At 36.7% G+C, this 24,414-nt stretch overlaps 1 protein-coding gene across 1 annotated transcript in view; it reads left to right on the forward strand.

Annotated features, from left to right (window-relative positions):
• The window catches only part of Myo81F (Myosin 81F), a 718,007-nt gene that overhangs the window by 680,525 nt on the left and 13,068 nt on the right, over positions 1 to 24,414 (forward strand). The window contains exons 31-32 of the mRNA XM_068228961.1: positions 11,782 to 12,104; positions 23,173 to 23,412. Of these exons, the coding sequence (XP_068085062.1) occupies positions 11,782 to 12,104; positions 23,173 to 23,412 (563 nt within the window). The remainder of the gene's footprint in view (positions 1 to 11,781; positions 12,105 to 23,172; positions 23,413 to 24,414) is intronic.

A 24,414-nucleotide genomic window follows, 5' to 3' on the forward strand; every position in this document is an offset into this window, starting at 1 on the left:
GACAATTGTTTAAGTGGGGCGACTCTTGATTTAGAACACATCAAATTGCATGAAATAAGCCCTTCTTCATCTGTGGTACGAATGTACACGCAAGCCCCGTAAGCACGTTCAGAGGCGTCGCAGAAACCATGTAATTCACAATTTACAACTTTAGTCTTACTTAAAATGTACCTGTCAATTTTGATGTCGTTAAGTTCTGGTAATTGCGAGTAAATAGCATTCCAAGTGTTAAGAAGCTGACTCGGCAGGTCTTGATCCCATTTTAATTGAAAGGTCCAGAGTTGTTGCATGAAGACCTTGCATGAGAGAATAACTGGACCCAATAAGCCCAGAGGGTCAAAAATTGCAGCAATAGTTGAGAGTACACTTCTCTTGGTTGCATGGGAAACCCTTTTAACAGTTATGTCGAATTGAAACTGGTCCGTAGAAGGGTGCCAGAGTATTCCCAATGTTCTTACTGTGTCTGCATTGTCGAGTTGAAGTGGTGATTTGGTTTCTCTATTTTCTTCTGGTATTTTTGACATGACCTTACTGCTGTTAGAACACCATTTCTTAAGTTCAAATCTCCCTCTTAACAGTAATGTCTCTAATTCTTGCTGTAAACGAATGGCTTCTGATTCAGTACTGGCTCCGGTTAGGAGGTCATCAACATAAAAATCCTTTCTAAGGACAGCTGCTGCTTGTGGAAATTCCTTTGACTCGTCATCGGCTAACTGTTTCAAACACCTCACAGCGAGAAAGGGAGCACTTGCCGTACCGTAAGTAACTGTCGTGAGTTCATAACACTGGAGAGGTTCGGTGCTAGTGTTTCTCCATAGTATTCGTTGTAGTTTCATGTCCTTGTTGTCAACTTGTATTTGTCGATACATTTTTGTAATATCTGCGACAAGAGCAATCTTGTGTGATCTGAAACGTAGTACAATAGAATGCAGGTCGTCTTGTATGGTAGGACCTACGAGTAACTTGTCATTCAAAGATACGCCACTGTCAGTCTTAGCAGACGCATCAAAGACAACACGAGTTTTAGTGCTGGTACTTGTTGGTTTGAATACGGCATGATGTGGCATGAAGTATCCTCCATCTTCAGTTCACGTGGGTACCGGTTTCATGTGGCCAAGTTTCAGATATTCATTCATGAATGCTGAATATTCTTCTCTTAATTTGGGATCACGATTAAGTTTCTTCTCAATACTGTAGAATCTCACTACTGCCTGAGGGTATGAATTCTCTAACTGCGATGAAGTCTGTTTAAGTGGCAGTCGAACTCGGAACCTTCCTGTAGCATCTCGCGTTGTGTTCTTAGTGAAGTGTTCTTCGCAATCTCTTTCTTCTTTAGTGATTGGTGGCATATTCAGTTCTTCTATTTCCCAGAATCTTTTAAGGTGTGTGTCTAATTGGTCTACCTGGATGAATAGTGATGTTGCATGTTCCCCTTGGTGTTGTATGGGTGCCTGGCCAGCTACTACCCAACCCAGTTTCGTATTCTGCAATGTTGGATACCCATCACGAGTTTTCTTGCCCTCCAATATAACCTTAAAGAATATGTCTGCACAGAGTAGCAAATCGATCTTGCTTGGAATGTGGAAATTTCTGTCGGCATATTTTATATTGGTGGGTAGATTCCATCTTGAAATGTCGATTTTTCTACTTGGCAAATTGTTTGTAATCTTTGGTAGCACTAAGCATGTGGCATCTACATTGAAAGGGCTGACCGCAGATTGCAAATGAACTGTAATGCAGTGTGAGGTTTGAACTCCTGCACCGTTAATTCCAGTTACTGGTGTAACATGTTTTTGTTTTCTTAGACGTAATAATTGAGCTAGTTCTTCGCTCACGAAATTTGTCTGAGAACCTGAATCCAAAAGACATCTAGCCTCATGCATATTACCGTGAATGTCTTTAACCTTGACTATTGCTGTTGATATCAAGACTGTAGACAGATCGGATTCCTTGACAGCGCAGTGAGTAACATCTGTTGAACGGGTTGTGTGATTAGCTACTGCTTGGCGTGAGCTGTGTTCTCTCTCTGTTTCCCGTGAGCTAAGCATTGGCCTGCTGCGGTCACGTCTGGTGTCATCATGCAATAGTGAATTGTGATACTTTCCGCACATCTTGCACGAGCCTGATTGGCACTGATTGACATTATGATTACTGCCCAAGCAGTTAAAGCATAATTTGTAATCTCTCACAACATTATGTCTCTCATGGACATTGAGCCTTTTGAAGGACTCGCACTTAAATAGGTAATGTGAGCCCTTGCAGAGTACACATTGGTAATTAACACTAGCATGCACATTGCTTACTTGATGTTTGGGTGTAGATCTAATCGACTGTTTAATCTGTTGAACTTGAGTACCTGGCTTGATTGCCTCAAGTGCTAAACATCTCTTTTCTAAAAATGTCCACAACACCTCCAGAGATTCTAACTCAGAACCTGAAGTGTGTATTTCCCATGCCTTCCTAGTCGCTGGGTCTAGTTTGTTGATTAACAATTGTGACAATAATAAATCTTCAATTGAAACATCTAAGTCAAGGGCTTGTAATGCTTTTACATTGGCCTGACTTGTGTTTATAGCCTCTCTGAGAGAATTGGCATTCTCTTTCTGGATTGAGTCTTGCTCTAATATCCGTTTAATGTGGATTGACGAAATTAATTTGTTGTTTTGAAACCTGTCTATTAACCTTTGCCAAACTATGCTGTAGTTTTCAGCAGATAGAGGGAGACTTTGTGCAATTGAAAGAGGTTCGTTTCTTAGACTGCTAATTAGGTAGTGAAATTTCTGTATATCATGCAAATCTTGATTGTTATGGATCATAGATACAAAGGAATCGTGAAATCCTCTCCAGTCTTCGTACTCGCCTCCAAATGGTTTCAGTGTAATAGTAGGTAATTTGATGTGCGCCCCATTGTAATTATTGCTTACTGAGATATTCCCTTGACTGGAGTGTCTGGAAAGACCTGTTATTTCATGCTGGGTGATTATTCTGTCTATGTCGACCTTTATCTGATGATATGTGTCTTCAAATATTTCTCTATCTGCTTCGTATGTTTCTCCCTCCTCACTGATTTCTAGCTGGGATTGAATGTCCTCATACCTTTGTTTCAATTCCTCTAAACTTTCCCTACGAGAGATAATAGCCACAATTCCCTGCTCACTGTTAAACCCATCTACGAAGTTTTTAATACGTGTTACGCTGCCCTTTATTACACCTCGTTTGCGTATTAGAATTTTAATACTCTCCTCTGCCATAATGAAAGGATAGGAATAAAGATATGAATTGGATCTGACCTTGTAAGGTGTGGGAAGTAGTTGTTGTCATCAAGGAGCCATCTTTATATGGCTCAGGGTTGCTACTGCCAACAGTCCACAGGTTGTATTCCACAGCGCGGAAGATTTGACCGGCGCGGTTGGTAGCTCTGATTTAGCGGCGTGAGTTCGCGCGTAAATCAGCCATGTGGCGAATTGCGTCATAAATTGCACCACGATACATCACAATATATTATCGGCATAATCCAGTCACTGTAAATGCACTATGTTTGTTGTCACATAAAATGAAAGCTCAAAGTATCCGGCCCGGAGGACCAAAATGTTTGACCGAGATGAAAATGTTGTTTATTTTTCGATCAAAACTTTACCTCTGGAGGTCGCGTATGATAACCACACATAAAAACAATGAATTACACTTTCGGAGGACCACTTAAATGTTATTAAGGCAATACAGTATATAAAACATAAAAAGTACACAAGTCACATATATTCAGATGTACGTGAACTACAAAAGGCACTAGTACTGAACGTACTTCTTGTACATATACAATACAATTTTATTTACACATGCGGTACGTACTGACACAAATTAACACTTGAAATATTCTTTACACTTGTGTTCCTAATTGTTATTGTGCCAATGGTTTGGCTGCACCTGAAAGGTTAGCACTGTTGTGCTAGTATTTTGTGAGACTGCTGTCTCTACATGTTACTAGCGGCATGTCTGACGCGCTACTCCCTTTTCTCTCGCCAGTCACTTGCGCCAGAAAACAGTCCCGGAAGCCAAGTGCTGCCCTCTATTCACAATTTCAAGAAATATAAATAAAACACTACAATAATGTAAGTTACACAAATAAGTCATAAAATCACTCAAATATAACTGTTAATGCGATATGCAGTAACAGTTTATTTGCATTCTTTCACAGATCTGCAACCACTTGATTCTCTCCTGCTGCCTTGTAGTTCTTGAGCCAACCAATCACTTTGATTATTTCATTGAAATCTGGTGGTATAACCTTTTCTAGGCTTGTTTTTATTTTTTGGATAAGGATCAAATTCTAAGTATTCTTTTGGTTCCTCAGCATTTAGTAATTCTTTGAAGTGATCACCTAGAATTTTGGCATTCTCTTGATTATTGTGTGCTAGTTCCTTGTTTATTTTTCATCATGAGTGTGGGTGGAGTATACTTTGATTGATATTGTCTAAATGTCCTGTAATAGTCCCTTGTCTTGTTTTGTTTGAATGACTCATCTATGATGTTTAGGTTTTCTTTTCAATGGTCTCTTGATTCTTCTCATTTCTTTGGCCACTTGTCTTCTAGCAATGGTTAGTTCTTCTTGATTTTTAATTTTTTTTTGGTCATTTAGCCATGCTTTGTATCTTTTCTGTATTGCCATATCACATTCTTCATTCCACAGACATGTTTCTTTCTCCTTCTAATAGGAGCACTTTCTTTGGCAATGTTTTTCAGTTTATCAATAATCGTTCCCAGTTTATCGCTTAAATTTGTTTTGGATCTCTCTGAATAAAATGCATTATTTATTAAGTAGCTGGGGTCATATTTCCTCCTCCTAGTGGATTCCAGTGGTTTTTATTTATTTCTTGGGGTTAACTTGATTTTTATCTTTGAAATGTAGTGTTCTGAATCGATGTCCACCCCATGAAGGACATTATAGATTTCTTTGTGGTACTTTTTATCCATTGCTACATGGTCTATCTGAAACTCACTCATTTTAACATTAGGGCATTTCTAGGTCATTAACTTGTGCAGTATTCTCTTAAATCTTGTGGTTTCGAGAATAAGCCCACAGTCTATGCAAAGTTTAATTGGTCTTTAACCATTCTTGTTTGTCCAATTTTCGTGTTGAAATCTCCAAGCATTATGTTAACATGGTTGTCAGGGATATTTGATATCAGTTGGTTAAGCTCTTCCCAAAATATATCAGTTTCTTCCTTATTTTTCATGTTCTTGTAATTTTTTGTGGCTCTCTACTTTTATCATCAATGTTGTCATTCTTTGGGAGTTTGATGAGAAGTCTTCCACTGAATCTAATACGCTGGTATGGACCAGGAATCCCATTCTAAATTGGGGGACATTCTTCATTATTCTTTTTCCTGGAGGTCCTTTGTAAAGATGATATCCTCCAGATTCAAGTGGGTCCTGATCCTGTGTTCCGAAGTTCCTGAAGGGCTGTTATTAGAATCCTGTGTTGATCCACTACATCTGTTAAGTGTTTCAACTTTCCCATTTTCATTATCGAGTTTATGTTTAATGTTGCAAAGAAAGAGAATTTCCCTGGTTTACTGAATTTAAGTCTCTGTCTGCAGTTTGTCTTCTATCTATATAAATAAAATTGTAACTGTCTGGACATTTCCTTAATTTTTTGAGATAGTTATCCATTTTAGGTCATCTCAAGATCATATCAGTGGTTTTGAGGTTTCGTGTCTGTCTGTCTGTCTGTCTGTCTGTCTGTCTGTCTGTCTGTCTGTCTGTCTGTCTGTCTGTCTGTCTGTCTGTCTGTCTGTCTGTCTGTCTGTCTGTCTGTCTGTCTGTCTGTCTGCCTACTCCTTCATCACAGGAAAATGGTAAATGCATTTCTACCAAATTTCATATTTGGAGGCCGCTCATCCAGGAGCAGGTTTTAATATCTTTATGATGTTAATCAATCAATCTCTACTGATCTGCATTTAGGGCAATTGCCCAGGTGGCAGATTCCCTATCTGTTGTTGGAAATTTATTGAACATCTCCCGTGGTAAGTTATTCCAATCCCTAACTCCCCTTCCTATAAAAGAATATTTGCCCGAATTTGTCCACTTGAATTCCAACTTTATCTTCATATTGTGATCTTTCCTACTTTTAAAGACACCACTCAAACTTATTCGTCTACTGATGTCCTCCCACGCCATCTCTCCACTGACAGCTCAGAACATCCACTTAAGTAAATTTATTCTTGAAAGAATTTTACTTATTGTTATCTTCAATACGGAACAAAAGGAGATTAGTTACTTGTAACATACCACTTAGTCGAGCAGCTCGTTTCCTTTCTCCCAAGTCTTCCCAGCCCAAACGTTGAAACATTTTTGTAATGCTACTCTTTTGTCGGAAATCACCCAGAACAAATCGAGCTGCTTTTCTTTGGATTTTTTCCAATTTTTGAATCAAGTAATCCTGGTGAGGATCCCATATACTGGAACTATACTCTAGTTGGGGTCTTACCAGAGACTTATATGCCCTCTCCTTTTCATCCTTACTACAACCCCTAAATACCCTAATAACCATGTGCAGAGATCTGTACCCTTTATTTACAATCATATTTATGTGATTACCCCAATGAAGATCTTTCCTTATATTAAGACCTAGGTATTTATAATGATCCCCAAAGGGAACTTTCACTCCATCAATGCAGTAATTAAAACTGAGAGGACTTTTCCTATTTGTGAAACTCAAAACCTGACTTTTAACCCTGTTTATCATCATACCATTGCCTACTGTCCATCTCACAACATTAACAAGGTCATTTTGCAGTTGCTCACAATCTTGTAACTTATTTATTAATCTGTACATAATAACATCATCTGCAAAAAGCCTTATCTCTGATTCCACTTCTTTACACATATCATTGATATATATAATAAAACATAAAGGTCCAATAATACTGCCTTGAGGAATTCCCCTCTTATTTATTACAGGGACAGATAAAGCTCTAATTCTATGAGGTTTTTTTTCTAGAAACATAGCCACCCATTCAGTTACTCTTTTGTCAAGTCCAATAGCACTCATTTTTGCCAGTAGTCTCCCATGATCTACGCTATCAAATGCCTTAGATAGGGCAGTCGCAATATAGTCCAATTGACCTCCTGAATACAGATATCTGCTATATCTTGCTGGAATCCTACAATTTGAGCTTCAGTGGAATAACCTGTCCTAAACCCAAACTGCCTTCTATCAAACCAGTTATTAATTTTGCAAACATGTCTTATATAATCAGAAAGAATGCTTTCCCAAAGTTTACATGCAATGCATGTCAAACTGACTGGCCTGTAATTTTCAGCTTTATGTCTAGCACCCTTTCCTTTATACACAGGGGCTACTAGAGCAACTCTCCATTCATTTGGTATAAATCCTCTATGCAAACAATAATCAAATAAGAACTTCAGATATGGTACTATATCCCAACCCATTGTCTTTAGTATATCCCCTGAAACCTTACCACTTAATAGACTGGGGGGTTTGTAGGAAGAAAAAGAGATTTATTTATTTACTCATATACTATTGACTTTCTGTAAAATCTCTAAACTATATATGAAGTGTCCCTTTATTTCAAATCTTTCCTGAACATAGTTTTCTCTTCAAATAACAGAGAGAATTACTGTTTTCTATGGGGTTTATGTTCTGCTGCAAGTGACGGACACCCCTGCAGCTTTGGCGCCCGACCGCTGCGCATGACCTTGAATGTGCCGCGCTGATCACCAGGAGCTGGCGGCTTTCTACTACAAATCTATTCGTCTGCGACTTCAAGTTTTTTGATCTTCGTATATTAGTTGATAGTGTTGTGACAGAATGTGGTGTCGTGTCTTTGTGCCTATCAGAGTGTGAAACTGACCTCCAATATTCATAAACATTGTAAATGTTTTTACGGCTGATGATGACCTGGACTAAGGTCGAAACCGGTCCCATTTAAATAGGAATGTGATTACTGCATTTCTTTCTTTTAAGTATTGAATAGGTTGAACCTCCTTTTCAAATATTTAATTTTTAACCCCTGCAGCTTGACAGTGAGTCTATCAGTTGCCATGACAACATCTTAGTCTGCTTGTCAGCAAAGACGTAACATAATGCCATGTTCATCATCGTTCATGTAAACTCATGGTTTTTCATTAGGTAATAAGCGAGAGAGTATCAATCTGCCATTCTGTGGGATACCTGTGAAGTACCGTTGGAGGTTACAGTCATATTCAAATAGTGCTAAGCGCAGTTGATAAATATGTGAACAGTACTGCAGAGTGTAGTTCATTATTTCATACTGTACCAGATGTATGCATAAGTTTTTTTCCAGTTTTTGTGGTAAAGAAAACACGTAATTTTCAAAGAAAATTCATTTTTTGTTTATTCAAAATATTGGCCATTGGCTTCTACACACTTTGGCCATCTTTCAAATAAGTTATGAATACCATGCCAGAAAAACTGCTTGTCTTTTGCGGCAAACCATTCGTCGAGCCATTTTCCAACTTCCTCGAAATTGCTGAAGTGCTGATCTGCGAGCGCGTACCCCATTGATGAGAAGAAGTGATAGTCAGATGGTGCCAGGTTGGGGAAGTATGGCAGGTGTGGAAGGATGTCCCACCCAAGCGATTTCAAGTTGCCTTTCACTGGTTTTGCTGTGTGAGATGTAGTGCATTGTCGTGTAACAAAATCACTTTACAATGTCTTTTGGCTCATTCCGGTCGTCTTTCGATCAATGCGTGTTTTAAATTAATCATTTGTTGGCGATAGCATTGTGCATTAACGGTTTCGCTGGGCTTCAAGAGTTCATAATACACAATACCACTCTGATCCCACCGGACACAAAGCATGGTCTTCTTGCTGAAGAAATATTGTTGAAATCATGTCTCACATGTTCTAATTGATGGAGTGTGTTCACCATATATTTCTACAAGCAAGTGATGACTTTCCACAGCCACAATTATTTTTTTTTCAGGCACAAACGTTGACATGATCACTGAATGATACAACAGACACTAGTGTTTGGGGGACTCAACTTGTGTGTGTTGGTAGGTTAATGTCAGACGAACAAACTGACATATGCGTACTGTTCACTGGTGCCATCTCTTAGTGAAACCGGAAAAGACTTATGCATACACCTGATAAGGTGTTTTCTGGTATTTTCTGTAATTTCTATTTCAGTTTTCTGCTTTAATACTTTGGTTACCTCTCTTGATTTTGTCTTGCCTCTTTAGGTTCTAGTTTAAATAATAATAACAACACCATCAATCATCTTCTTGTCTGAATACTTAACAAGCTCTGCACCTTAAGTTCTCCTCTGTTGCAGATTTCACAAATCCCTCACATATATGATCAGAATTTAGTGAAGGACATTTCATTTCTCCAATACATCTACATAGTATTTACATATTTACCCTACCCATCTGTATCCTCAAATATGATCCCATCTTACAAATATTTTCAACTTTCTAATTACGTCTCAATTTTCCCACATGTATGGCAATGCTAATCCCAAAACCTGGGCTCTCCTTTCTTTGAGTGATATTATGCACTATTTCTTTTCTACATTATTTTCTTCACAATCTATGAGTTTGCCAACCAAGTCAATTTCCCCATATGTATGGGAGTGCTAATCCCGAAACCTGGGCTCTCCTTTCTTTGGGTGATATTATGCACTATTTCTTCCTACATTATTTCCTTCGTAATCTATGATTTTGTTGAATAAGTCACATAAGTGGGTGGGTTTTGACACCTTTGAGAGTTGGTGCCTTTTACTATTGCTGCTACAAAATGAGCTGACATCAGAAAGTCATTGTTCAGAGATTAAAAACAAGATTATCCAAGGTGCTTGAGACTACTTTATAGCAGAAGCCCAGGCTCAGTTTGCAGAGAGAACACTAGCCGAGGGTGTATGAGAATACTTCTGAATGTGGACTGACTTAGGGAGAAATTTGGTTAGCCAGGTGAGGTTCAGCTTGCAGATAGAATGCCATTCTAGATCTATGGTATTTGAGATGGCTTTTATATCCCACTAAGTTCTTTAAATTTTCCAAAGAAAGATGCTGATAAGCTGGAAATTCTGTGCCACAAGAGTTGATTTATAAGCAGCTATATCTACTGACATGAGATTGGCACAAACAAGCCTCTTCAAATGTCTCTGAACTGAAGCAGGATTAAACTCACCATCTTGGTCACTGTTAGGCACAGTACTCTACTATCTAACCCATTCAGCATGGCAAGACTGCTTCAGAGCTTAAGGCCAGGCTCTCTGCACACGGACTTGAGAAGAGCACAGCTCAAGATTCAGAGTGTGATGCTGATAGTGAGGTAAAGTTCTGCTCTCAGAGGATTAGATAGCAGGTACTGTTTAAGGGAAACATCATTGGCTGGCTCCAATAAAAACTGGTGGAGAGCTCCTTTCACTCAGACACAAAAACCAAACCACTGAGGAATATTTGCAGGTATTAGCAGAACAATGAAATAACTACACGTTATCAAGAGAAATGCATAATGCTCAGTGAGAAAAGGGAAGATGATTAGCGAGTAACATAGATCAGAGATCACCGACAAAGATCATAGGTACTGACAAGCAGACAGAACAAAACTTGTTAGAAAATTAAGCTCAACCTCAATAGTAGCTAGATGTTATATGATTCCATGAAATGAAAAGCTCTGAAGTACATTTGCATATATGACCCTCTCATCAATTACATTCAGTAGCCCTAAATGGACGTCAAATGTAAGCATGAATCAGAAAGAATTTGCTATTTCTGTTGTGGAATTGAATTGGATCCTATATATTTGGTACTCTGGATCCTTCATTCCCTTCAATTTCAGGCAGACAAAATAAAATTTATTTCTGGCCAGAATTTATTTTTTTCAGAACCAAGTAGGAAATTTCTTTTGTTATTCTCTTTTATTGTTCCTAAAAGTTGTGTTTTATAATAATATTTAATATTTATCTAATTGTAAATTTTAAGGGAAATTTAATAATACATCATCTATTTTTATATTTGTGAGTAGCAAAATTGAAAATCGAAAGGAAGTGAGTTTTTTAATAACATTCCATTCTCATTGTTTGGTAGTAAAAACAAATGTGTATTTTCAATATTTCAATGCATGTGAGGGTTCTTCTGAACCAATATAGGTTAATAATTAATGTTTACTCTTGGAGAAATATAATTACAAAAACATGATGTTTGATGATGTTTTAAGAGTATCACCTGGCTCAAATTACTTTTTGTGTACGCAAGATATTCAGTAACAAATTTTCTTCTACTACTTAACTGGAAACAACATGGATAACAAAAGTTTGTGTCTAAATCAGGTTTACAAAAATAGTATTTTCTTGTCCACATATTCAATAATTATTTCATAATCCTTTTTGGTTATTCTTTTACACTGACCATGGTATGTTTATGTTTCACTTTTATTAAACTATCATCAGCCATTTAATTTCACATTTGGTTAAGACAAAATAAATCAAAGAGAATTGTTAGATGATAAGTATTGAATAGATGTACAAGAAAATACTATTTTTATAATTGTCATAGACAATACGGAACTTGAATAATGAATTTCATCACATACAATAAATCATGTTTGTGAAGTTAATCTAAGACACAGTGATCTCCCTTTGGAGTTTCATATTATCCAAATTCAGCCAGAACTAAATTTAAACCCATTTGTCATAAGAATGATTGCTTCACTATGTTCTTTTCTTTTGGTAGAAGAAAACATTATGAAAGTAAACTCTATATTTGCTCTGTATTTGTTGCTTTTGGCAGGTTATGCCATCTATGAGGTTCTTGGAAACTCGGAGCGCAGTTTAGTTCCTGACGAGAAAGTGGCTGATGTTATGTCAAAATGGGAGCGTTATCGCACTGCTAATGCATCTGCCAATGCCACTGCTACTCCAGCCTCCAATGGAAATACCTCTGTTGTGGCAGGGAAAAGTTCACGCCGCCAGCATCATTTGTTCCTATTCAAGAAACATCTCTTCTTGGATGAGTACATGGACTTGGATGATCCTGTGGAAAAAGAACTGCTGTATCATCAAGTGCTTCACAGTTTGCGTTCTGACCGTTTCCCTATAACCGAGAAGGAAGCAGTAAGTTTAAAGATCACTTTTAAAATTCTTAAACTACTTTACCTGATTCTAGTCAAGTTCTAGATTATTAAGCCTCTACTGATGCTAAGGTATAAGAATGTGCTAGCTAGAGAGCCTTGTGCAGATTTAAATAAGGTGAGCGAGTTGGCTATTCTGTTTGGGTCACTTAAATGTGAGCTTGCATTTGAGAGATTGTGAGTTCAAACCCCACTGTCGGCATCCCTGAAAATGGTTTTCATTTTTACACCAGGCAAATGCCGGGTCTGTACCTTAATTAAGGCCATGGTCACTTCCTTCCCTATCTTGGACTTGTCCTATCCCATCACTGCCATAAGACCTCTCTGTGTTGTTGTGACATTAAAAAAAAAAAGTAGATTCAAAATAAAATTTAGAATAAAATTGGTAGATACTGTGAGATCATTTAATGATGTCTGAGTTTCAACCAGAAATAACATACGCAAGCAAAACCATTTTCAAAACAACTAAAACTGCACAAATAGACAAAATAGTCAAGATAGAGAGAAGAATCATTAGAACATGCATCAACAAATCATACCAAAAAGATGGACACTGGAGAGTAGCTTCTAATGAAACAGTCTACAAGGAAATAGAACCAGTAATGAGCTCAATCAGGAAGAAACATATTTCAATTTTTGGACATCTGATCAGGACACCAGAGAACAGGATCATCAGGAGAATAATAGATAAATTATGGAATAGTAAGTGCAACATTAAGTGGATTACAAAAATCAAGGAAGATATGGATGAACTGCAAATTACAGTGCAAGACCTAAGAAACATCATCATCATCATCATCATCCTAAACCATCTCCAGTTTCCCGGGTGTGGTATATGGGCCTCCTCCATCTCATCCTGTCCTTGTACCATTCTTCCTCCACCAACTTGTCCCAATCATGACCTCTCAGCAGTACATCGCTCTTAACTAAATCTATCCATTTCCTTCGTGGCCTTCCCACGGGTTGTCTTCCTTCTACCTTTCTGTCAAATTCCTTCCTTGCAGTTCTGTTTATTGGCATCCTCTTCATGTGACCAAACCACTTCAGTATTGATATCTGAATCTTATTGAGGAGAGAATCATCTATTCCTACTTCTTCTCTAATTTTCTCATTCCTAATCTTGTCTTTCCTGGTTTTCTGGATCATAGTGCATAGGAATTTCATTCAGCTGCCTGAAGTTTGGAATTATCTCTATTGGTCAGTGTTGTGGTTTTGAGACTGTACGTAAGAATTGGTGTATAATAGGACTTGTACAATGTCATTTTTGTTTTCATGGGTATTTGCTCATCCCACAGCAGGTGTCTTACCTGGTGGTAAAATTGTGTTGCCTTATTGATTCGATTGTTCACCTCATGTTTTGCTAGGTTGTCATTTGATATAACGCTACCCAAGTATTTGAAAACTGGCACGCTGTCCAGTTGAGCTTCATTTAACATGACTATTGGTTCTGCTCCTTCCCCATACACTTTCATCACCACCGTCTTGGTCTTGCTGATGTTTAAACCATATTTCTTAAACTCCTCATTCCAGCTTTGTATTCTCTCTCCCAATTCCTCTTCTGAGTCACTCCAGACTGCAACATCATCTGCAAATGTGAAGGCTTTGATATCTCCATGTTCTTTCCTTTTAATTGATTTCATTACTACATCCATTACAATAACAAATAGAAGTGGTGACAATGAGCTGCCCTGCTGCACTCCTCTCTTTGTTTCAAACCAGTCCGACAAACCACATCCTACTTGAACACAGCTTCTGTTCCCACTATACAACATTTTCACTTTGTCTATGAGGCTGTCTCGCACTTGAAGTTCTTTCATGCATTGCCAAATTCTTTCCCTTGGTACACTATCATATGCTTTCTCAATGTCCAAAAATATTAGAAATAAAGGCTTGTTCTTCTCCCAGTATTTTTCCATTAGCATCCTAATTGCAAATATAAGGTCTGTAGTTGACCTTCCTGGTCTGAAACCATACTGCTCTTCTTCCAAAATTGGTTCAACAATATCTCTGATTCTGGTCTCTATTATATTTTCCAATATTTTCAGGACATGAGACAGTAGTGTGATACCACGGTAATTAGTACATTGTTACATACTATCCACTTCATATCCGTATCGACTATAAGATCCAATTAATTGAAGGAACAAGAATCCACCTGATCGATACTTTCACTTTTATTTAGCCTTAGGCTATTTCAATAGACATTAGATTAAAAGTTCAGAACATGTTTCGAATGCGTTGCATTCATCATCAGCTGCTTGCATTTGGCAAAAGTAAAAATTAGCTAAAAACAGTCTCACAATATTCTTAAAACCTTAAAAACAAGTGTTAGTAGTGCGTGTGTGAATGGATGGGGGGGGGGGAAGAGGGGGGGGGGGGATGCATTGAAGGCGTTTGTTAGTTAAACTAAGACTTATTATTAAAAATCTTAATGTTAAAACACTGATGGACTAAAATACAGTTCACTATGAGTCTTGTGAATTTTCCATGAGTTCGTTGAATTGCTGAAGAACTTGTATGCACTATGTGAAGTATTTCTGTTGTCTATTGTCTATTGAAATAGCCTAAGGCTAAATAAAAGTGAAAGTATCGATCAGGTGGATTCTTGTTCCTTCAATTAATTGGAATTAGTACATTTTCGTCGGCTTCCTTTCTTGAACAGAGGTACAATGATGCCCATCTTCCAGTCCTCAGGAATAGTATTTTCCTCCTATATCTTGTTGAGCAGTCTGTAGAGCCATTGGATTCCTGGAATTCCTGCTGCTTTTTAGCATATCTTCACTTAGTTCATCTATGCCCACTGCCTTTCCTTTCTTCATGCTCTTGAGCGCATTTTCAACCTCAAGCCATGTAACTGGTGGTTCAGTTGTGGTTCCTCGACTTGGTTCTCCTCTATCCGTTGTTATGTTTTCTGTATCTCCAATTCAGCAGCTTTTCAAAATAGATCTTGAGTTCTTGTTTAATTTCTCCCTCTTCTTCTGCCAGAGTTCCATCATCACGTTCTATTGCTTTTATGGTCTCTTGATCCCTTCGCTTGTTTTTCACTACTCTGTATAGCAATTTCATATTTCCTCTACTGTCCTCTTCCAGTTTGTCTGCAAACTCATTCCTTTTCTTCTCTTTTTCTTCTCTTACAATGTTCTTTACAGCAAGTTTCTTGTTCCTGTATACTCCTTGAAGTCTTTGTATTTCTTGTTCTTTTCGTTCTTGTCCCTGTTTTTGTTTTTCCTTGTCCAGTGCCTTCTTTATTTGGTTTCTTTCTTTCACCGCTGTTTTCACTCTATCATTCCACCATGGTGTCTCCTTTTTTCTTTTGATAGAACTTGTAACTCCACATAGGTTTTTGGCTTCTCCCACAAAGGTGTCTTTGAAAGCCTTCCATTCTTCATTAACGCTGGTTACTTCACACTTCGGCAAACTCTGTTGAATCCTTAGTTTGTATTCTTCCTTTATTTGGACTTCTTGCAACTTCCAGGTCTACTACCAACAATCTGTGGTCACTGTCCATGCTTTCACTAGGGATGACCTTTACATCTGTGATGTACCTGCCACCATCTTTATTTGTGATTACGTAGTCAATCAATGTTCTATACTGGCCATCCCAACTGTACCTTGTTATTCTGTGACTGTCTCTTTTTTTGAAGAATGTATTTTTGATTATAAGATCATTTCTTCTGCACAGATCTTGGTTTTTTCGTAATAAGTTTCTGCGTTTCTTTTGCCTTCACTAGGGATGACCTTTACATCTGTGATGTACCTGCCACCATCTTTATTTGTGATTACGTAGTCAATCAATGTTCTATACTGGCCATCCCAACTGTACCTTGTTATTCTGTGACTGTCTCTTTTTTTGAAAAATGTATTTTTGATTATAAGATCATTTCTTCTGCACATATCTAATAGTTGTTCTCCTTCTGGGTTCCTTTGTCCAAATCCATGTGGACCAATGATGTTCTCGTACCCAAGTCTGTCTACCCCAACTTGCGCATTTAGATCTCCAATAATAATAATAATAACATTTTCCTCATTAACTGACCTAAGAAACAAAACCAACAAAATCAAGAAACTCACAAACAAACAAACCAGACTGCAAATCAGAATCAACAAACAGACAATAGGAAGGGTGATTTCCGATGAAAAAAGAAGGATAAGATCAGAGAGAATGAAGAAGTACTGGGCTGACAGGAAACTAAAAATAAAAAATAAAAAGTATAAAGTTGGCTAGAGTGGTCCAGTGAAGGCCATAAAATGTAAATAAATAAAATAAATAAATAGATGTCTGAGTCCTATTTTTGATTGATAAAAATATTAAATGGAGGATTTCATTATGCTCCTTGTGCTCCTGTACCTCTGACTGAAGAGAAATAAACTGGTATTGAGTATGAGGGAGGGTGGAAGGAATAATAAAAATGCAAGCCATCTGATCTCCTACCCCTACTACTATTGCTAATTAAATAATTAAGTAATAAGTAATAAGTAATAAGCAATGACACTGTTAGAGCATATTCTCTATGATACAAATTGTCTTGGTAGTAAGCTGTTTGACAAGCAGAGAAGTTACTTCTTTTTGATCATAATATTTTATTTCTTATCCCTAGATCAAGAGTAGGTGCTATGACAAGTAAATACTCCATAATAGCAGTGTATTGCCCTATGCATTGCAGAGATAAATGTTCTAAGATATGAATGCCATGAAAGTGGACTAAACGACTTTGTTAGTGGCTTGACATTGAGTTACATGTTGAAAAGAACTGGACGGCTGCCCAACTCCAACAAATAAGACATATCACGACACTCAATGCATTCTTTTCATTCTTCTACCCACCTTTAATGTTGACGTTTGTGATCCTAAATTAATCATATTTGGCATGATATTTCTTTACAAAATTTGCTGAATCTATGAATGCATGACTTTCATGTCTCATAACAACAGGATCTCTACCTCCAATAAAGGCAAAAAGAGGCAGTTCCTACCTTTTACCATCAACCCACTCCAGTCAAGAAAGAGGGGCATATTTTTAGTAAGTACCATTTCTGTACATTTCCGGTGCAACACTGTGGTTGCAATGTTAAGCATGTGCAATTACTTCCTTCATCTGTTGACACACAACATGCAACATTGGAGAAACTCACATAGTGTGGCCATCTTTTAGCGAGTGTTCAAAATGTTCAAGACCTGCCAACAGTGAGACGCAGCCTTTGATTCATTTCTTATATGTATGAAACATTAAACCAGCAGGTGACCATTCCGTTTCATGTAGCGAGACCAGCAGGGCTTTCGTTCTTGTAGACTAAATGCCAGGACATATTTCAGCAAGACAATGAGATGTTGCACTGTCAGTCTAGAATGTCTATATCTAAACCAATCAGAACACAACGCTAATCTATTCACCAGTAGTACATAATAAAGATATCCTGTGAAATTCACTGCCAAGTGTGTGAGGTATATTGTGAAAGTGCAGTGACAGATAGAATGGTGAGAAAACAGGTCTGAATATTCAGTGAAGTTTTTGTCAACATGCACATGATGTCCTGCAGAGCAGCTGACTGTCCGTCATCACAGGTGATATGGTGTGTGTGGGTGATGAAAATGTTGGCAAGGACATATGGTACACAATTTCATCACTCTCTATGGTTTGGGTGGCTTTCATCACAGGCATTGTTGTTCTGTGTTGAATCATACAAAAACTGATGACTAAAGTTGGTTATAGTTTGTTACAAAAATAATGACAAGTGCCTTAATAATGGTGATTACTATGTAGGGAAGTAGTTTAAGGTGTGTAAAATCCAAAGAAAAGAAAATATTTTCAAAATTTGTATTTCTATGGAAAAAAAAAGTTGGTACTTACTTAAAACATGCAGCTTGTTCACTATTGTTCACAAATATACAAAATCCCTGAGCCAGTTGTAATTGTTGTTTGATCTGTGGAATAATCATACATTTTATCATTCACTGTTGTCCTTTGTTCATCTGTATTTGGTAGCAAATGGTTATAATATTAATTTGACCCAGACATATTTAGGGGTGATAAATAAGGCAAGCTAGAAGGCCATGGTATAATTTGAATGTTCATATCTTTTAAGAAGGCATGCATATAGCCTGGTATTGTCTTGCTGAAATATGTCCTGGCATTTAGTCTATAAGAATGAAAGCCCTGCTGGTCTTGCTACATGAAACAGAATGGTCACCTGCTGACAACCGTTACAAGATCATAATTCTCTTTAACATTCGTCAAATCACATGTACAGACACTTTCTCGAAATAGTGCTTCCTTCTTTAAACCATTGACATACTCTCTGTGCAGCAGGAATACTACAGTACACAAGCTGTGCGATTTTCCAGAAATATTCAGTACACTGTATGCAACCTTGTTCTATCTCAGTAAGTTGACAGAAGAGCTCTCTTACTTGCTAACATGGCATCTATAATGGCTTCAACAGACTACTGGTATACAAGTGATGACAGTTTGAACCAAAACTGCAACACATTTAACCAATTATCATCCACTTCAGACTATGAGATATTGCACTGTCAGTCTAGAATGTCTATATCTAAACCAATCAGAACACAACACTAATCTATTCACCAGTAGTGCATAATAAAGATATCCTGTGAAATCCAATCTTTATCAAGGCTCATTCATTGTGTTTGGATATTTTGAACTGTGGTGTCAGTAACCTCATGACCTCTAGAATGAGCACAGAAGTGTACGCTTAGACCAAAAGAACTGTTCCAAAATAAAGTGATGATAGTGATTCTTGTTACAAGGGACAAAACAAAGGGGTTATCAGAGGATGTGCCCTCTCTAGCTTACAGGCCAATGACAGATGAGAAGGATATGTCCCCATATTTTCTTTCTCACGGAGCAGATGAGGACAGTCAACCTGTAACCCGTACCTCGCCGAGGAAATCTCATCAGAGAACTACCTAGTCTAATTAACTAGTCAGAGAATTAGAGCAGGTGAAACATTATCTGATCTTGTAATGATTATTCGACCTTTATGTTTTCTTATGCCATATATATATATAAGTTATAAATTATATGAGACAAGAACTGGAATCGCATATAAGGCTATTTGTGGATGATGTTATACTCTATAAAGTAGTAAATGAATTGCAGGATTGTGAGGGACTACAGGGGGACTTAAACAATGTTGTGAGATGGACAGCAGACAATGGTATGAATGTAAATAGGATGAAGAGTCAAGTTGTAAGTTTCACCAAGAAGAAAAGTCCTCTCAGTTTTAATTATTCTGTTGATAGGGGTAATACTACCACATGGCAAACACCCTAAGTACCTAGGTGTTAATGTAACAAATGATCTTCAATGGGGTAATGAGGTTGTTAAGGACGGTTACAGGTCTCTTCACATGGATATAAGAGTATTTAAGGGTTTTAGTAAAGATGTAAAGGAGAGGACGTATAAATCTCTGATAAGAGCGCAGCTAGAGTATGGCACCTGTATATAGAACCCTCACCATGACTACTTGATATGTGTATACAGTACTTGAATGAGCTAAATACAAGAACAAATGTTTTTTTTTAATCTGTTAATAATATTGTATGACATGTAATACTATCTTTATCATAAATGTTGCTTATATGAATTGTTGTTTTTGATTGAGGTTTGCATAACTCTCGTTCTAAAATGAAGAACCATTATACATTCCTTAGGTTGAACTTTAACTGGAAATTAATATCAATGTAAAGCTGACAGTTTAAAAAATAATGCGCAGTGTGATTCTAGCTGTTATAACACTCGATGAAACTTCAACATTGTACATTACGTTACACTTTAATTCATTCTAGAAAAGGGTAAAACGGGAGTAATAGTGAAATATATTGGTCATATTATGTATTTTGCTGATATAAATTGTTTTTCTGTTGGAGATTTACCAAACTCTTGTTCTCAAATCAAGAACCATGAAACTTAATATCAGTGTAAAGTTGATAATTTTAAAAAGAATGCTCAGTGTGATCTAGGTAAACTTAATGCAACATTAACATTAACATTAAACACTAAGTTACACTTTAGTTCATTCTACATCAGAACTTTGCTGGAGGAGAGTGAACTAAATAAAAGAACAAATGCATATTGTTTAAAAAAAATTGATAATAGGACTGTAAGGCATATATTTAGTAGGGACTGTGAGTATGAGTGGGCATTAAGGAGTATGAATAAAGGGCAAATGTATTTAGTAGGGAGTGTGAGTGGGTATTCAGGAGTTAGAGTTTGAGAGAGAGAATTAGTCTTAAGCAGAGGACAGGAATGATGCTAGGTCTTCCTCAATCAATTTGCAGGATATGATAAGTAGGCAAGAGGGAGGAGAAGGAAGGGGAGAAATTGCGCTAATGTTTCAATTTGAAGGATAATAAGGGCTAAGGGCTCTTATCAAAGAGTAGGTTCAGGAGAGGTATGAGTCACTGCAGGTAGAGCAGCAGAAGGTAGATTGGAAGAGTACAGAATAAGAAGAGGAAGGTGGAACAGGGCCATGAGAGGGACAGTAGGAAGGAGGAAGTAGGTTCTTCAGCTATCAAGGAAGTTAAGAGATACCAGAAGAGGAGGGTATCTAATGAGGTGGGTGGGGGTTGAGGTTCTGGTCTTGGGCGACTTTGTTAGGCATGTCAGGAAAGGGAACCAGGTGGTGGTGGTGATTATTGTTTAAAAAAAAAAAGGGAACCAGGGTAGAATGTTATCCAGGAATTAGTTTAAGGCAGATATTGAGGAAGGTAGAAGGAAAGGAGGAAGTTTGGAGAAGGTGGTCATTTTCCATGTTGGTACCAACAAACAGGAAGAGGTATTAATGTACAGTGCATTAGAAATTACTCTCCACAGCAAGGAGTGCACTGCGGCCTATCTGAGTGCACAGTTCAGATGGCAGCAATGTCTGTTCAGAGTCAGATAGATGTGAGCAGACAGTTCGAGAGATTATGCAACACAGTGAGAGATTAAAAGCACAATGTTTCTGTAATAACATGTTACGCAAAGGTAGACTGTTAAAAGGACCAATAACAAAGCAACTTGAAAAGGAGAGTATTGTAAGCCTTACGTATGTTGTACACTTATCTCGTTCCCAGCAAATGTTGAAAATGTTTACCTTGAAGTTCCAAGCATAGGGCAACGCATTTGCACTTATCAAAACCTTTCACCAGTGTTTCACTACGCACAGAGTTCACAAAATTTGTTATAGTTATAGGAGTAGACAGGTAAACTGAGGACTTGGCAGCACCCCAGAAAAAAGTCAAGGACATGAAAAATTGGGACTATGTGGTGGCCAGAGCCCTTGTGAAATTATTTGTTCCCCAAAGATATCACTTAAAAATTTCATGGAACTGCAAAGTGTTACAGAGGAGGGGTGAGGGAAGAGGAAAGGGAAATGTAGAGCAGAGGATAGGAAGAGGGAGGTGGAATAGGGTCATGAGAGTATGGGCTGCAGCTTTGTCTTTTTGGAAGAATGAGCTCATCATTTCTGTTTCATACAGTAGTGTAATGAACTGGTGCAAAATTTCATTGCAGTGAACTTCTGAATCTACCATACTGTTAAAAAATATTGTCCAAATAATTCATAAACTCATAAACGTGAGATTGCAATCCAGATGTTAATATTTTGAGAATGAATTTGTTTTTTATGAATTGCATGTGGATTTTCAGATGTTTATTGTTGGGTATTTTGACTGTGTATGTAATCAATTAAATGAAACCAAGCAAATATTCATTTATATGAAGTTTTAAGGATTGGAATAACTCATCAATAAATTTCAAAGTTCTTTGCAATCATTTAAGAAAAGACCAGGTAATCAGTAGATAGGAAATCTGCAAACTGGGTGACCTAAATTTGTTCTGGGTTATTTCTGACAAATATTGCAAACTTTGGGCTAGGAAGACTTAGGAGTAAGGAGAAGAGATGCTCAACTATGTGGTATGTTACTTGTTAATAATTTCATGATTTTGGTCCATATTGAACAATATATTACTTCACTGATTTAGGCATTTTTAGCTGCATATATTTGTTTAAAGATTAAAATTACTAACATATTTTCTTAGGCTGTTAACAATGTTCTGTCCCTTATAAAAAGTTGTTAAACCATTTTTGTCGTCCTTGTCTAAAAAAATACACAATAATTAAATTACAATTCAAACATGTCCCACAATTTGATATTTTAAAATGTATATGTAATCAAGTGAGATTATATGTTGAATTGAATAGGTGGGTCCTCAAGGAATATTCTCCTTTTCATTGAAGTAATATGTGGTATTTTTCGAGCTGTCAGAGAAGAATTGCCGTGGAATGACATAAGTAGATGAATAAACTTGAATGGAGCTTTTTTAAGTAGAAAAATCATAGTATGAAGATAAATTTGGAATTCAAGAGGACAAATTGGGACAGGAGGAGGAGTAAGGGATCAGAATAAATTATCAAGGGAAATGTTCAGTAAATTTCAAAGTTCTTCAAATTTTTTTTTTAAAAACCTAGGTAAACAATTGATAGGGAATTTGCCACCTGGACGACAGCCCTAAATGCAGATTGATTGATTGATTGATTGATTTATTTATTTATTTATTTATTTATTTATTTATTTATTTATTTATTTATTCATTCATTCATTCATTCATTCATTCATTCATTCATTCATTTATTTATTTATTATTTTATTTTATTTTATTTTATTTTATTTTATTTTATTTTATTTTATTTTAATTAATTTATTTTATTTATTTATTTATAAAGTCAGCATTATAGTTTTCCATTCTATTGCCACTATATATTACATTCCTAGTAATAATTCACAGCTTATTAAACTACATTAGGAACAGTATTTGAAATAATGGAAGTGTATTATTAATAATTATTATATTACTTTTAATAATGCTAAAAAGGCATTGTTATATGTTAATGCTGTTTCTTACTCCCTTATCTCTCACTTTGTCCTCTGTAAAGATATTGGATTGGCATAAATAATGACACTTGCTATGCTTAGCTATGTATAACAACATTTTACTGTATCTTTTGCTTTTTGTGGTGTTCATGTTTGTCTTTGCACTGTCTAGGTGATGTTAACTGCTCTCCAAGCTCAGTTAGAGATGGGAGATTGTGGTGATGTTATCGAGGATTATCGGAACGTTGCCAGCCACTGTCTTCCTCCTCGATTTGTTCCCAACATTCCTCACGAAGGTGTTGCTTTGCATCATCAGAGTCTGCGTGGCATGACTTCTGCTGAGGCCAAAAAAGCATTCTTAAATCTCATCCAAAGCTGGCCACTGCATCGAGCAACCATTTTTGATGTCATGGTAAATATTTCAAAATAAGTTAATTGTGTAATAGAGATGTGATAAATAAGGATAAATGTTACCAGAAAATAATAAATGTTCTATATTTCAGTGTTCTGCAACCAGTGTGCTCACACAAATTGACATGTGTGCCATAAACTTTTATCCACTATAATAATAAATTAAATATATTAATCTTTTAGTTCCTCTCAGCTACAATGTTTCATATTATGTTTGTGTTTGTCCCTTTTTTTATGTTTTTATTTTAATAAATGTTACTTTTCTGTTACATGCTGCAAATTTTTACCCAATACAAGAATTTATGTGTGAATTATTTACTTGCAGTTACACCTTTTATACCTTTACAAGCAATAAAACTCATTGCATGTAAAATAAAATGGGCTATAGGAAGAAAACATTCTTGCCAACTTTAACTGAAAACCAAACATGAGTGCATGGTGATAGGTTTTCCTAATACAAAAAGAGGCATTGGTCCCATTTTGAACTTGCTTCCATTCCATTTTTTCCTCTTTTAAACAAGGCAATTTACATTATTTTTTATGATTCTTCTGGCATTTTATTATTTCTTAACTCTTTAAATGGATGTATATCATATCCTCTCCCAAATGCAGATTAAATCACTCTGGCACTGACTAAATAATGCTCTTAATACCTAATGTTAGGTCACAGTCACATCGTTATGTTACAAATATCTGATACAGCAGACAGTGCCAATGAAATGTGTTGATATCTCTTCATTTTTAGCTCATAACACGAGTTCAGGCAAACAAATTTTACAACAAAAACACCACCTTCATCACACACATCTTTTATTGCGAACTGTTGCCCACAACTACAGATCACACAGCTAGCAGTTCAAAGAATACAAAAAAAAGGTAGACATATTGACTCTATTTCTTCAAGGAATAATACGCCTGAATTACCAACACATAACCTTAATGTAGATTTCTTACAACTAACACAATATATGTATGATATTATTTATTTTTATGAGAAAATCAC

This window comes from Anabrus simplex, chromosome 1 (genome assembly GCF_040414725.1).
Source record: "Anabrus simplex isolate iqAnaSimp1 chromosome 1, ASM4041472v1, whole genome shotgun sequence".
In the NCBI taxonomy this organism is placed as follows: Eukaryota; Metazoa; Arthropoda; class Insecta; order Orthoptera; family Tettigoniidae; genus Anabrus; species Anabrus simplex.